Source organism: Pundamilia nyererei, unplaced genomic scaffold, assembly GCF_000239375.1.
Source record: "Pundamilia nyererei isolate P.nyererei 1_Seehausen unplaced genomic scaffold, PunNye1.0 scaffold00110, whole genome shotgun sequence".
In the NCBI taxonomy this organism is placed as follows: domain Eukaryota; kingdom Metazoa; phylum Chordata; class Actinopteri; order Cichliformes; family Cichlidae; genus Pundamilia; species Pundamilia nyererei.
This window is the reverse complement of record NW_005187511.1, coordinates 425,049-441,249: the sequence shown is the minus strand read 5'-3', so window position 1 is coordinate 441,249 and position 16,201 is coordinate 425,049. Positions and strand designations below refer to the sequence as shown.

The window sequence follows — 16,201 nt, the reverse complement described above, 5'->3', positions numbered from 1 at the left end:
AAACGAATCGATTTGAGGTGCTTTTAATTTCTTTATATTCTGTTTCCCAGGATCCAGCTTTTCTTGCCCTATTTTAAAGTGGTATGGAGCAATAATTCTTTAGGCTTTTAAAGGGGCTTTTAAACGTTTTTGGGGGGCATTGGGGGCTTTTTCACTAATTTTCTGTCCAGTCCTTGTACCTTACCAATTCAAAGGCATGTTTTTTTGTTTTGTTTTGTTTGTTTGTTGAGCTACTTAACACTGACCTATAAATCATTCAAGCCTAAAAAGAGCACCAGTGCCAAAGCTGTCTACACATCACAGACAATTTATCAAAGAACCAATTTTAAATTTTAAGTTAAATTGAATTAAATGCAATTCATTTAATTTTAAAGACCTGACAAACAGTCTGAGAGATGCATATGGCCCTTCAGCTGATCCATCTGCTGTTCACTGAAGCCTCTTCAGACATGGTCTCATGTGGAAGGATGGCTGTCTAGAAGCCATTCTTAAGGAGGGGAAACAGGCTGAGGTATGCCAGATTACACAAGAACTGCACTGAAAATCAGTGATGAGAGGTCTTATGGAGTAAGGAATCCAAATTTGATATTTTTTGCTCCAAATTGTCAGTATGCACCGAGGAAGTCAGGATAGGTACAGCAACAAGTGCCCAAAGCCATACATTAAACATGAATATGCAGAGTATACTTAACTGACCTAAGTCACAAGCTCATGATCATGAAGTGTGAGTGTTGGTTTCTCCGTGACATCCCCCCTCATTTGTGACTTGTGGTTTCAAAAGACTATTTTGGTGATGGTGAAAACGGTAAGCTGGATGTCAACAATAACAACAGTAGACATTTAGAAATGGAGATCACCCGAGTTCTCCATATGCATCTGTAGAAATCAAATCGAAATCAGAGGCATACATGCAGATTTACGGGAGTCTGAGACATTAACTGCAGTTCTCAGAATGCGCTGCAGTTGTTTGGTCACATTTGCTTTTACATACTTTTACATTTTTATCTGAATACCCGTTGTAAGGAGAAAAAAGAAAAAGCACAAAGGTCTGCATCATATCTGTTTTTGTAGGAAATATGCTGCACAAAGTGCTTGTTCGTGTGCACAGTGAGTGCTCGGTAAATGAACGGTGTGAGTGGATGGGCTTTCTGCCTTGCTGGTTTTTGCACTTTGTGGCTCACAAAAGATCTTTATGTCTGTCAGTGAAAAACTTTTGTGTTTCCAGGGTGACCGAGGACCCAAGGGAATTTGTGGAGGCGATGGACCCAAGGGAGAAAAGGTGAGTTTGTGAGGCAGAGAAACGGGAAATGGTAGAAAGAAGAGAAATAAAGATGTAAAGATGAACGGAGGAGTTGTTAAGTTATACTTAATAATTCTGAAGCTTTGTGTTTTCTTTTTGTTTTTTAAATAATGAGTTAACCAAATACATCATGTTAATATTAGTTAAAAGCTGATGGTACTTAAAGCTGCTTGGTGGTTACTCTGTTGCTGTGACGTGGTTACATGTTACATTTCTTTAGGTTAGGTTGCACTTTGTATTTATGGTGTGGAGCATAATGGCTGTGTGCGATTTTCAGGGAAATTCTGGTGCCAATGGAAGATCAGGCCTACCAGGGAGAAAGGGTGAACAGGTATGCCTAATATTTGAAGAAATAAGTCATTGTGTGGTGTGTGGATGTCTTTGTGTCCTTTGTTAAGAGTGGTCATCATCATTTGTTTTGTAGGGGGACATCGGACCTTCTGGGGCCCCGGGGATCCCTGGAAAAGAGGGACTAGTTGGTCCCAAGGTTTGTGCTCTTCACATACTCAAGTTCCATATTCATATCCATATTCCAGTGCAAATGCACAGTGTAGTCATTTTTCTTTGTGGATGTAGGGTGACCGTGGTTTTGATGGGATTGCAGGACCCAAAGGAGCTCAGGGAGAGAAAGGTGAAAGGGTGAGTTTCTCACATTAAACATACAAATCTAAAATTAGAGTACTCCCTTTAGCCATGTGATGTACCTAATCTACAGATTCTGCGCCACTGTTCATCCTCACAACAACAGAAACATAAAAATAACAGTCTCTGTGTTTGACGTAGGGTTTACCTGGTGTACCTGGTCCTCCAGGTCCCAGAGGGGCGGATGGAGGCCCCGGCTTGACCGGCCCACAAGGGCCAGCTGGTGCTAAGGGCCCCGAGGGGCTCCAGGGACAAAAGGTGACTATTCTTTCTTTGGCTTCATGATTTCTATTTCCACACTTTGGCCACATGTTTTATGAACGAGGATGTAGGACTGTGATATTAGTATGTTGTTTTTTTTTAATTATTTATATCACAGTTCATTTTTACGTCATTAAGTGTGACTGTGCAGAATTTTCAGTAGAAACTAAAATGTGTATAACAGAAGAAAGAATAGACGAACGTATCACTTATGTCACTGTTTGCAAAAAATAGCTGCACCCAAGCGTCTCGAGTAATGTGGTGCCAACAAAGATGAAAGATGATGACAGTTTTGTCATAAAAATATGATGCAAGCTTTATATATAGAGAACACTTTCTTTTTGTCTGTCTCTTTCATTGTGCTTAGTTTTTTTCTTACTTTTTCTTCTTTACTTGACACATTTTTTTGTTTCTGTGTATTGCTTCATGATGATTGACAGCTTGATGAGCCCTGTACTTGACTGGTTTGTCTGCTTTATTATCAAGGAAAAAAAAAAAAAAAGCTGTTGACAATGGAGCAAAACCAAATGTTGCTGATAGAGGCTTTTTTTTTTTTCAAACTGAGACACTCTTGTCTAGGCCTGTCGTGTTATTTTCCTGTATATCAACACACTAATGTTCGTCTTGCTTCTTGTCCGGAGACACAGTAGAGATAGAATATCAGCAAGAACCACTCAGAGACATCAAACCTCCACCAAGGCAGCTCAGTTTCTAGCTGTCATTATGTAGGATTAGGTCATTAATAAAAAGAAAAAATACATTTTATAAATGTTTGACCTTATTTGACCTTGAACATGTCAGAGGTGCAAAGTATTTAGGAATCTCGTGGGTGAGGGTGGCTGTAGCTCAGGAGGTAGAGCAGGTCACCTACTACACCTCGATCCCAGGCTCCTCCAGTCTGCATGCCAAGTGTCCTTGGGCAAGATACTAACCCCAAGTTGCTTTCCGATGCATCCATCGGAGTATGAATGTGTGTGAGTGTAGTTAGAAAGCACTCAGTATAGAGGTAGTGCTTGTGAGAATGGGTGTGACTGGGTAAATGTGGCGTTTTGAGTACTCTGGGAGAGTAGAAAAGCGCTATATAAGAATCAGTCCATTTACCATCGTGTCCTAAATCCCTGAATGTTGTCAGTAGAAACAGTGGTAGTAAGAAACATAGTTATAAATAGGTCTGTAGAGCAAACTATTGGCATTGAAGCAGAGGTCAAAGCTCAAATGTGACTTGACATTTTAGATCTTTACATGGTAGTTTCTATATGTTGACCTTACACACCACACACTAAGAATCATAGAATAAATAAATCATACAATAAATCCTTAAGCTGACCTTGAAGACCTTGGTAGATGTAAGCCAAATTGTAATGGATTGTTAACATGACCTCCACATACCTGCACAGTTTTATTAGAATCCAAGCTGTCACATTTATAGTCAGATTGAGGACACTCAAAGAGGCATGCAAATGCTACCAAAAACGTACCCTTCTTGGCTGAGGTAATGACAGCTTTTACTGATAAAAACTAGACAAGCAGATGCCGTTTGTTTATCATGTGGGCAATGGACAAGGTAGTTAGGTGAATGCTTTCCACTGTGGATGTACTTTATATTAATGTTGTTTTGCGTGTGCGTCAGGGGGAGAGAGGTCCAATTGGCCCTGCCACAGTTGGTCCGCGTGGTATCCCAGGAATCCCGGGAGAGCGAGGAGAGGCGGTCAGTTGTCAAACATGTCTCTGTCTGTTTCTTGATTGTGCTGTTGGCCTCCATTTTTGATGTTCCCTACAGAAGAATGCTGCAATAAATGTTGTCATTCCTCATTCAAATCATTCTTCAAGAGTTCAGTATGTTTGGATTTGAACTCACTCTTTCTAGGAATTGGTCACCAACAAAATCCACCTTATAACACCTTATTATAAGCATCACATTTGTGTTTCCTGACAGTAACGTGTAATTGTTATCCACAAAAGTTGAATTAAACATGATACATTATAATGCCTGGCAACCACCTAGCAATTTTATTTTAGCTTTTATGCAGCTAAAACACTTTATGAAAGCATCCCATCATTTCAAGTTCATGACAATAACATCTCATTTATATGCACAAAAGTTGAATTATGCATGCCTAGCAAACACATTGAAACAGGCTAAAATGAGCCATTTTAATCATATAAACATCTTCAGCTTCTTCTTTTCTTTTTTACTTTTCTAAATGTGATTAACTATATTACTTTGCAAGCAGCATAAAGTAAACACTGCTGAACAAACAGTTTTGTAGAATTGGCATATATTAGTGATCACTAATTATTAGAGGTTCCCAAGAAATACTAGTTCTGTGTATTAAGAGCTTAAGTCACTATTGTTGATTTAACCTTCCGCGTTGACTGTGAAGTTCTTTCATGTGTAGCACCTGGTCTCACTTTAATGAATTAATGCGCTGCAAGCCTCTCTGTGGGTCATATAAGTCCTAATACCTGTCCATGTTGCAGGGAGACATGGGCCCAGATGGAGCCAAGGGAGACAGAGGAGAGGCAGGCATGACGGTCAGTGCTTGATCCTTACCGCAGGGGCGTAATCCGAAGACATCAAACGATACACATGCACGCACACACACAGTTTTACTTGGAGTGGATACCGGGGTTGTCTTTGCTAAGTGTGTTTTGCCCTGTTTCTTTCTTATTTTGGGTTCAGGAGGAAGAGATCAGAGAGTATGTTCGCTCAGAGATGAGTCAGCACTGTGGTGAGTCTTACATGCACTCCCTTTGCTAATTTATATCAGCGTTGTCTTCAAGTCGAACTTCAGATGTTAATCACAGCACATGAGTCACAGCCATGGCTAAACTTTGAGGAAATATAATTCCATCAGAGCGGTTGGAAACCGTAGTGACCATACTTGACTGTTTAAACTGACCTTTATTATTCCCCTCTCTTTGTGCTTCCTTCCTGTCCATCTGTCTGATGCTCAGCGTGCGGAGGTGAGTGAGCCATTCAACTGCAACAGAAAAAAAAGCTGACAGAAGGACTATGATTTAGCATGAGTCACAGTAATATAGTGTAACACATATGCCACTATAGATAGATGGTGACATGGTATCTGATAAAGACAAAAAGTACATTTTGTCTTGTTTAGCACCTCAACTGCATTCGTTCTGAATAAGTGGGCTGCATGAAGGTTTAGACTATATCTTGTTTCCATGTGCATTACCTCTTTTCCTTTCTTTCACTTCCCTACAATGCAGAGAGTGAACAACATTAGCTAAAATAAGGATAAAAAACAAAATATGCTGGCAACATTAGCAAGGAAGCATACACATACTCAAATATACAGTATAAATGGTGTGTTCTCAGGTGCAGCAGATAGTAGGTCCACATTTTTGGTTACTGGCACTTAAAAAAATAAAACATGTTCTAGTCGTGTGATGAATATAGGCTTAGAGCTGCGGTCCCCAACCTTTTTTGCGCCACGGACCGGTTTATGTCCGACAATATTTTCACGGACCGGCCTTTGAGGTGTCGCAGATAAATACAACAAAATAAAACTAGTACCACTACCGAAAAAAAGAAGATTTGTTCTTAACACGCGTGAAAAGACCAAGGAAAACCGAGTTAATGATAAAAACGATAACAAAATAAAGCTAAAAACCCTGAAAACCATACATTTCACACCCAAGCCTCAACTCTCGCGGCCCGGTACCAAATGACTCATGGACCAGTACCGGTCCGAGGCCCGGGGGTTGGGGACCGCTGGCTTAGAGTGCAGACTTAGTGCTAAGTAGTTAGTACTGAAATTGGGTTGACATCAATTGCTGACTCAGCCTGCATATGGGTGAATGTGAACAGGAAAGTACACGCCATGATTCACTAACTTGCAGAACCACCTTTAACTGCACTAGTCGTTTTCTGTATGACTTTACTAGTCTGCAGCCTGGTTGTGAAGGACTGTCAGTTCACTCTTCTTTACAGTGTTGCTTCACTTCATTGCGGCTTGTGGCGTCTGTTTATGCACAGTGCTGTTAAGGTCCCACCACAGCATTTCAATCAGGTTGACTGGGCCATTGCAAAATCTTCTTTTCTTTTCCTGCTATCCTGTTGTCGGTTTTATGTTGTGCTTGAGATCAATGTCCCACAATTTGACTCACTTACACTCAAGTTTTAGCTGTCAGACAGATGGTCTCACATTTGGTTCTAGAATACTTGTGGTTGACTCAGTGACCGTAACGTGTCCAGGTGCTGTGGCCACAAAACAAGCCTAAATCATCAGCGCTCCACCACCGTTCTTGACATGAGGTGTTTTTGGTGATATGCTGTGTTTGATTTTCTACAAACGTGACAATGTGTATTATGGCCAACATCGGCGATTTTTTTCTGTTTTTACTTATGTGGTTTGTTCAGGTTCAGCTTAGCTGCCATGCTTGACCCTGGGGTGAATTTGCTTATAGGAAGATGGTGGCATTGTGTTAAAACACATCTGAAAGCTCCAGACGTCAAAATGTACGCCTTCATAGATGTGGTCACACTTACTGATGATCAGTTACAACAGTGCATTTGATTATCAGCACCTTGCTGCTACTTATCCAGTAATGATGCATTTACTTTATCAGAGGACTGAAAACTTTCTTTTTGACTCTTTACATCTACTTCCAAATTCACCCAGCTGCCTCTCCCTTCTGTCATGTCATCAATAAACAATGACTCAGTGTCCTTGGACCCTATTCGTGCTCATGCATCACCTTGCCTTTCTATTGTTGAGTTTTATAAATGGTTTGCAACTTCTGGTGAATCTATATTTTCTCCTGTGAAGACTTCTGTTTACGGTGATAACAATATCCCCATTTCTTGGAGAATATTCTTCAATTAACTAAATGTTGTGGCAATGTTTTTCTTCAACATAAATGAGACCCTGCACTTATCAATCACTATTATCTTGTGTGGCTATGCTTGGCTTTTAAATAGTCTAGCCCACTAGTATGTTCTTTTTGTCAGTATGCACCAAGCTGTTTATTCTGAGACTCCTAACAGTGGCTGGATGATTGATTTTCTTTGTTTTTGCAAGCATGCCCTTTTTTATTTGCATTGGGAGCTATTTGGTGCATTGTGGCCACTGCTGCCTAATGTAAATGCCACACTTGCAATCATTTCCAGACCTTTTCCTGTATAAAAATAGGAAGAAATAATGAAGAAATGGTTCAGACCTGGTCATGAAACTCTTTTTAACATTTGAATTTTGTTCTCCAAGTGTAATTGGAGAACTTGAGTCTCTGATAATAGGATACAAAATAAGATAATGTATAAAAATTGCTGGAATTTGGTCATTGCAGAAATCAGTGCACTATTTTTTTCAGTCCCTCGGGGAAAAAAATGCTTGAAGTCTGCACCTTAAGCCACCGTGAGCAACAAGGTGTTCACTGAAGTTTTTTTTTTTTTTTTTAACAGATGATGGCATAAATATTATCAGTGGTTTTCACGAAATAACTTTACTGAAAGTTTATTCAGCTTCTTCAGATAAATCTTGAAAAAATCTTTCATTTTTGTCCTGTTTGGGGATTTTTAATACCTGATTTATTATATTTCTATAAAAGTAAATAACATGGAATATGCTAAAGTAAATGAATCAAATGAAAGCTGATGTGAACCTCCACTGATAAACTTTCCCAGAGTTTGCACTAATGTGTTTGTTGCTCGAGCTGTTAATCAATGCAAGACCACATCAGTGTTATGAAGCAGCACCCGCATGAGATAAGTGTTGGTGAGGCAGGCTGTTAATAAATACAGTATGCAAGTTTGAGGCCAACACAAAATTTACCTCATGTTTAGCTGATGTATTATTATCTAAGAAATAGCTGCATGTTTAATATTGAACAACTCTGTAATAGTTTTAGTTTACAGTCACTTTTGACTGGAGTGACACAAGTCTTTATAGCACTGACTTGAGTCCTTAAAGGATTAAAACCCGTTTTTGTGAGCTTTTCCTACAGTGACAAAGTCTTGCAAAAACTCAATGAATCCTTTAAGCTGGTGTCTGTGTTGGAATGGTGGAATGATTTTTTTGGTACTTTGGGGTTGTTGTTGGCTTATGTTTTACTACCAGAATGTTCTGTCCTCTCTTTTTTTTCACCATTTTGCTTTTTCAACCCCCCTTTTCTCCCTTGTGTAACATTTTCCCTGTCCCTCCTGCTTTCTGAATTCTGCCTGTGCCTGTCTCGGTGTCCCTGTCCTATCTGGCTCTCCCAGGTTCAGGTCCGAACATTCGGTACCCGCCAGTCAGGGCTCTGCCTACACCAGAGCAACAATTGGCGCTGAAGGGTGAGGAGGGTGAGTGTTTCCTTCCAGTCTGTCCATGTATCTGTCCTAACAAGCACATTTAACTGGTCGTCCTTTATTTGGAGAACTCTGAGCATTTGGGTGGTTTTCTCATCAAGAAAACAGAGAACTCCATTTCTGTTCTACCGACAAAATAATATATACGTCTGATTACATAAAGAAAAATACACTGGTAGAGTATGGGCCTTGTTTTACTGAGGTCAGTTATTTTCAGGCCTTGTTCAGTCCAAAAAATTAGAGGTTGTCATTGATGTCTCTGATGATCCTGCCTGATGCTACTCTTCTTTCAGGCCGTGAACTGCACATGGTGGTAAATACCAATGACCCAGACTATGAGCATGTCTACTCCGTCGAATCCTATGACGACCCCTTGGAGGAGATGCTCTACTTCACGTCTCCCTCGGCCAACCATAGTGATGGTAATTTCTGTTTTACACTATTTCCAGTGTTTTCCTGAAGTAACATGCTTTAGTATCGCAGACATGGGTGAAGAGAGAACAGTATCCTTCAACTTCTCAGCTTCAGCAATAAATTAACATTTTTGGCCATCATGACTGAATATAACCACATTATATAATGGAGTGATGGTGTGTCAGCTGATAGCTTTCTATGCATTCACTTGGCAAACCTCATAGAGAGCACAGTGATTAAACTGCATCTATTCTGCCTAAAGTTGCTCCTGCAAACCAATTGGAAACCCATCTCACCAACTCATGCTATGTCTGAATTAATCAGTGTCATAGTCTGTTTTTTAAGCCTCCATTACACTATAGTAAAAACAGGATGGCAGTCTCTCTGTGACTAGGAAAAGTCAGTGGTTGCCAAATGATTTCACTGAATTCTTTTGTTGTTGGTGACCGATTGCAAGTAATTGTGGCAACCAGTTTAGATTGCAGGAGAATTGCACAGGTCACCTCACTGGAGGCGACGTGTTTTCAAAAGTTTTGTCAAACAATAGCGGCCTAACTCAGACTTACTGCAACCTCTCACAGACAGATAGGTGAAGGTTTGCAAATACTCACTGTCTAATTCTTGAAAGCAGACATACTGCCAGTGTGCGGGTGGCAATTTTGAAACTGTTGGAAGAGTTGCCTCCAAAAGTGAGATCTTCTGCTTTTTATTTCAACTTGGAAGATTGCAGTTATGCACTGGGGCACCTGTGTGTCATGTCCCGTAGTTAGAAACCCTTGCTACTAAGGGTGTCTTTAAATTTGTTGTCTTAATTTAATTGACCATTGAACATTGAACACTGAACATTGACATTGACATTATCTTAAAGTTAAATGGCTCAGCAGATTAAATAGTGGTAACTGGTTACTTCTTGCATGTTAAACTGTTTGTGTTCTGTTTGAATTCATCACTTGTGTCTGAAGAGAAACCATGAGACTGAGAAAACTGTGCACATTAATTTAAGCTGTGATTTGATTCTGCACCATCATAACTGGTATAGAGATCCAGAATACGTCTTAATAAATACCTTTTAGGATGTATACTGCAAGACATTTACATCAGATTGCAACATGTTCGCAACTGTTTCCAGTTTATCACAGTTAATCACCGTAATATCAGACAAACATTTCATGTAATTGTCAATTTGACTCAAACTAGTAAAGATTAGTTAGACTAAAGCTGCAATCATAGTTCAGCAGTGGTAGCATTATCGCGGTCTGCTGGCAGTTCATGGATAACGGGTCTTCTGGCAGAGAGCATCCACTGTTGATGAAAGCAGTGTTCAAAGTATGTGGCACAGCTGGTTTGTGGGCTACTCTCACTTGTGCTGTTTTTGGTCCGTCAGAACAGTGAAGTTATAACATAGAAAACAAGTGTAACTCCGTCTTTTTATCATTTTACTGTCTTGACGCACAGACTTCGTCCCCATCTTTGAAGCAACCATTTCAAAAGCAAGGAGATCACAAATCGCTGGGCATAGTCGCTGTAATTTTGGTCTTCTGTTTTTCCAAGTGTGTAGTTAGGAAGCACTCGGTTTAGAGAAAGTGTGGGATTGGGAGAATGTGGCATGTTCTATAGAGCACTTTGAGTAATCCGGGAGACTAGAAAAGCGCTATATAAGAATCAGTCCATTTACTGTTTGAACAGGGTTTTGTCATGTTACTTTTGCATTGTTTTGCATGTTGCACATGTTGTTATTACATGGCTTGATTAAGGTACACATTAGGCTGACATCTGGGGCCAGAGCTGAAACTGTTCTGGGCCAGCACAGGGCCAGCAGTGTGTCTGCAACTGGCCCGTGGCTGCACACAAATTACACATGGCCCACATACTGCAAAGACTGACGGCCCTTTGGTGGCCCAAATCAGGTTTGCCAGAGGTAGCCCACACATGGGCCAGCACAGGACCACCAGTGTGTCTGCAACTGGCCTTGTGCTGGCCCATGTGTGGGCCACATCTGGCAAACCAGATCTGGGCCACCAAAGGGCCGTCATTCTTTGCGGTATGTGGGCCATGTGTAAGCACATTGTGTGGGCCTGATCCAGGCCATACCAATTTTGCTATGAGGGGAGTAGCTGACATCATTGTGTAGCTGCATTGACAGTGCCATTTTGTCACAGTAGTTACTGTGAGGTACAGATCAGGTTATAGAGTTGGCATTCAGAAAGTTTTGGTCTACGACATATCTACAGTGCAGGAGATTAGCACAAAAGTATAAATCCCCTTTAAGGAACCCCTGATGCTGTGCTCCGCACCTTATGCTTCCACGCCATCAAATAAAAATGACCGCAGGGGGATTTAATAATCTTCATTTGACTATAGTGGCTGTCATTATACTTATGAAAAAGTCACTTTTAGTCAGTAACTATGACCCTGACTTTTGCCAAATGTGTTATATGTGCTACACAATTTTCTGTTTCACGTGTTAAACCCAAAAAGGCATGCCAAATTTATGCTTTGAAGCCATAATTGAGTTTGTGCTGGTGAAGCAGCTTATCTTATGTGCCTGCTTTTCAATTTGTTTTTATTTCATCATAATGAGACTCTATTGCCCTTGAGTATTTATCACACAGCCTACTACAAGCCCACACCATCCAGAGCCTGTGACCTGTCATGTTGACAACATGGATTGTTCAGTCTTTGTCCCCCATTATCATTGTTACCATTGTGTTTAGAAATTTTCTGTTGACCTTGTCTGTGCTGTTTGCTGTGTTTCTTTGGTGTGTCTGTGTGTGCGTCGACAGGTGAGGTTGACAGAAAGAAATCTGAGAAAACAGTCAGAGTTGAACCTAACAAATCAGCAAGTGCTGACGATCAGGCAACAGCTGATGGTCAGGAAGCAGTCAAAGTTACACATCTGAAAGCAGTCAAGTCCAGAACAGTCAGGTCCAAGAGGAGAGTCAAAGGGGAAGGTAAACCAGCTCATTCGTCATCCTGTTTGGGGATTTATTCATCCTTACTACTGGCCATCTGGTGTCTGTCTCTCTGTGTATGTCTCTGGGTGCATTGGCTGCTCTGCTGTTGTCTGTTTTTAGTTTTTTTTTAAGGGTGTCATACAGTATTATTTAAGACAAGCATGCATCCAACAAAATAAGGCAAAAACAAAGAAGTGTTAATATGTTGCTTTGGAAACAAGAAGTGTTGAAATAAATAGATTGGCTTGACAATCTCATGATCTTGTTTCCTGCTGCTTCTTATTCCCACTGATCCTGTTTGCCTGGGCTGCCTTGGTCTTGTTTTCTTTGTGTCTATATATGCACAAGTTTTACATGTATGCATGTGTTCTGCAGCTCCAGCAGACCCGTGCTTGCTGCCCATGGATGAGGGAAGCTGTGGAAAGTACACTATGCGCTGGTATTTTAACAGACAGGCTCAAGCCTGCAGGCCCTTCATCTACAGCGGCTGTGAAGGAAATGACAACCGTTTCCTTCACCTGGAGGAGTGTGAAGAGACCTGTCTTGGGGAGGCTGATGGTACAAATAGAAGCAAGACACAGACACACTAGTTTAAGTCCAGTATATAATGCAAGCAGGCTAACAGTTGATCTTTTGTGCAGGTTCTCCTCCCTTTAAGAGAGCGCGATGATTGTGGCCCAGTTGTCCTCCGCCACAGGATGGTAGGCTTTTGTAGATCACTATGATGTCAAATGTCAGTGGTTTTATTTTTGTTTATTTATTGTTGTTTTGTTTTTTTAACCTAACCAAACTTTACCCTGCTAAAAAGGGAGACCGCAATGCCTCATAGGTCTGTTTTTTCTTTTGCTTGTTTACCTGACTTTAACACATCTCAGTTTAACGATTCCACCATACCACAGTATTGAGTGCAGTTCTTGTGGAACGCTGCTACAGTATTGATACTAAACTGCCAAACTCATCGTACAGTGGAATAACATCTTGCTGCTTAGGAAGGTTACCAATTTGGTGAAGCTCAGTATGTTTCAGTAACTTGCAGGTTGTTTGAGGGAGGCTGTTGTTTGCAGGTTGCAATCATTATTCATCATTTGCAAGATGCTTGCAGTTTCACTTATTACCTGAAAGAAATTGCTAAATATTTCACATTAAGTTAGTTTTTTTGTTTGTTTTGTTTTTTGTTCTGATTTTGTTTTTCTGGTGTTAAATTTCAAACTGCAATCCTTTACAAGCTCTTTTCATAGAAACACAAAAGGACCAAAAATAGAGGATCGTAAACGGTAAACATATTGGCAAACATTGTGTCTCTCTCTCGCTATAATACAATGCTAAAAAGGCACAGTTCATTTCAAACTTAGAGAAAATACACAGGAATAAATGACGTTATTTCAGCAAAACAAAAACAAGGGGGGAAAAGCTATATGTAATTTTTCTTTGCAACGCTGAATGACTTTGTTTTAGACGACAGGACAAACAGCATCTGTTATGAACTTCACTCTAATGGTAACTACACAATGCTGTGTAATAAGGTGCAGGTGTAGTTGTACTCTATTTCCATCTATGTACACACTGTTTAACTGGCTCTGTGCTATTTAGCAAAGAAGAAAAAGTTGACACCAGTGTAGGTTCTGGAAACAAAAGGCGTTACCTGCGCAAAGTAACAATATTTTTTGTGAACTGATTTAAAACACTAAAACCATGAACAGGTTGTAGTTTAAAAAAATGCCTTTAAACCCTTAAAGCCTAAACTTTGAAATAATTGCCAAAATATTCAAAGTTTTTTGAAAATCCATCCATCCATTCTCTTCCGCTTATCCTTGTCAGGGTCGCGAGGGGGCCGGAGCCTATCCCAGCTATCATAGGGTGAGAGGGGCAGGGTACACCCTGGACAGGTCACCAGTCTGTCGCAGGGCCAACATATAGAGACAGACCATTCACATCCACATTCACACCTATGGGCAATTTAGAGTTAGCAGTTAAAAAAACCCCAAAAATGGAATGACAAAAATGAAAAATAAATATTGATTTGCATATATGAGTTTTAACTTAACTCATATTTGTCAAGTTTTTGGGAGAAAAAAATCACAGTGATGACGTGGAAGACTGAAAACCCATGAATCAAACATGGCTTTAAAGGATTAAAGGATAATGGCGTCATATGTTACATGTTAACAGCACAGAGTATTTAGGTTAAATAGCGTGATGTAAACACATACACCCTGAAAAACAAAGAAATAACATGAAATGTATACAACTAGCCTCAGCCTTCACACCAGGCTTTCAGAAACGGTGATTTCCTGTCTTCACCTGCGGCGCATCTTAAGAGCTGATCCAAACGTTACTTCTTCAGTTTTCTAATGTTATCCATGCAAACGTTAAATAAAACTCCAGCCCGCAGATTCCTCAAATAACCCCTCGCACTTCTCTCCATGAAAATAACTATGCAAGCACAAATATATTTGACTATTATTACGAATATAGTTTTATCGTATCTGTTAAATATGAAGAATCAAGCGCAATATTCTGCCAATATTTTGTACATACTGTTTTTATCATTATTTGTGGGGAGTTGTGTTACTGTTAATGCCTGCTTGTTTACTTACCAGAGAAAAGGTGCTATTTTTAAATGTATTTTTATAGTTTGTTGAAGGTGTCTTTGTGCGGTGCAGACATTTCTGTTTGTCATGGAACATTTTAATAAACATTTCAAATAAACCAAATGTCTGACTAAAAACAAAGTTGTTGTATGCTTTCATTTAGCGATGAATCACTTTTAGCTTTAAACCTGAAGAGCATGAAAACAGGTTTGCATATTCCATACTGCAGTCAGAAATGATGACCTTTCCCCAACTAAAATCTAAAAGTGTCTCAGTGAGCTTTAAATAATGATGACGTTCTCTTTCTTGATATGATCTGTGTCTGCTCGTGAATAGAAGATTTATAATCAAAGACATGCACTACATAATATTTTTAGTGGCGAAGATAGGGAGATAAGAAATGAAGCGCACGCGTGTGTGGAGGTGTATGTGACTGATTACATGTTCTAATTTCATCAGTGGATTTTATTAATGAGAGGATTTTCTACTTGTTGGCCACGGCTCCTCCTCCCTTCGTTTCTCCATGCTTTCTGCCCTCGCTTGATTTCCCCTGGTTTGAGTCTCCCTGATGCCATATCAGTTTCATCACACTCCAGCTGGCCTCACACAGCTTCATCATCTCGTCTTCCTCTTACTTAAATTCCGGCGTTATCTTTGCCCTGCATCGTGCTTTAGGCTTGCGTGTGTTTATCAGGAGGTTGTGCGACTGCTTGTAACAAGTTATGCACACTCTGGCAAGGACGTGGTTAGGGTTAGTTGAAAGTGAGTGTGGATACAAAGATGAATATGTGGAAAAGGGCACAAATGGACCACGATGCACTCTGTTGCAATGCTATGTTAAAACGCTGTCATCTAGTCATCTAGGAGTGATGTTTGCATTTTATCTGAGTATTCATGCTCAACATTCAGTGTATGGTGCCGGAGATTTGGTAGCTATAGTTTTTTTCAGTAAAACTCTGGAGTTGTCTCCACTCTGTCCAAGCAAGTCTAGTAATTCCTCATCAGACTCACAAACACATTTCTTGTAGGTTTTGGACTGTACAGATATTTATGATCATGTTGTAACAGGGAACAGCTTTCTCCAAATGGTTGATGCACATCATCTTATTTTTTTAAGTATCCAAAAGTACTCCAGATTAGAATTAAAGGCCTTACAATCATTTTTATAAAATTAAGAACAAATGCAGAAGATGTGTTAGCAATATTTGGAAAAAAAAATATCACTGAGCAACACAGTCCCATTCAATTTTTATAGTACTGTGCAAAAGTTTTGAGCCTGTTACAGCCTGAACTCTCTTGGGAGGATTTCCCTGTCATTTAAGGAGTTCTCCAGGCTCCTTGAAGGACATTCAAAGTTTTCAAAAAAATTTGAAAACTGATTCATCATTTCACTATGTACAAATGTATAGTCAGCAGATATTTGCAAGAAATGGAATTTAGTAAGATTTCTTTTTACAGAATTTCAAAAGCTCCTTTTAAAATTGAATATAGAAAAGCCCTGCAATGCACAAATTGGAGCAGTTAAATGGTCCAATTTCTCTCAGTGTAACTATTTTTAGTGTTAAATATAAATGTTCTTAAATGCTTTTACATTTCAAAGGACACCAGGACTCTCTGAGCCCTCAGTCAGTTAGTTACCTGTACCAGGCCAGAAGCACCTAAGTTTCATCATCCACACAACTCTTTTTTTGACTGACCTACTTTTTGATTCTTGAAAAAGCTTTCTTTT

General features: G+C 39.9%; 1 protein-coding gene across 1 annotated transcript in view; it reads left to right on the top strand.

Annotated features, from left to right (window-relative positions):
- Positions 1-13,709, top strand: part of col7a1 (collagen, type VII, alpha 1) — a 62,755-nt gene extending 49,046 nt beyond the window's left edge. Inside the window, exons 106-119 of the mRNA XM_005741505.1 lie at positions 1,226-1,279; positions 1,578-1,631; positions 1,725-1,787; positions 1,877-1,939; positions 2,084-2,200; positions 3,834-3,911; positions 4,685-4,738; positions 4,887-4,935; positions 5,162-5,170; positions 8,427-8,507; positions 8,807-8,935; positions 11,711-11,878; positions 12,257-12,439; positions 12,523-13,709. Coding sequence (XP_005741562.1) covers positions 1,226-1,279; positions 1,578-1,631; positions 1,725-1,787; positions 1,877-1,939; positions 2,084-2,200; positions 3,834-3,911; positions 4,685-4,738; positions 4,887-4,935; positions 5,162-5,170; positions 8,427-8,507; positions 8,807-8,935; positions 11,711-11,878; positions 12,257-12,439; positions 12,523-12,551 — 1,131 coding nt within the window. The 3' untranslated portion in view covers positions 12,552-13,709. The remainder of the gene's footprint in view (positions 1-1,225; positions 1,280-1,577; positions 1,632-1,724; positions 1,788-1,876; positions 1,940-2,083; positions 2,201-3,833; positions 3,912-4,684; positions 4,739-4,886; positions 4,936-5,161; positions 5,171-8,426; positions 8,508-8,806; positions 8,936-11,710; positions 11,879-12,256; positions 12,440-12,522) is intronic.
- Positions 13,710-16,201: the final 2,492 nt, after the last annotated feature.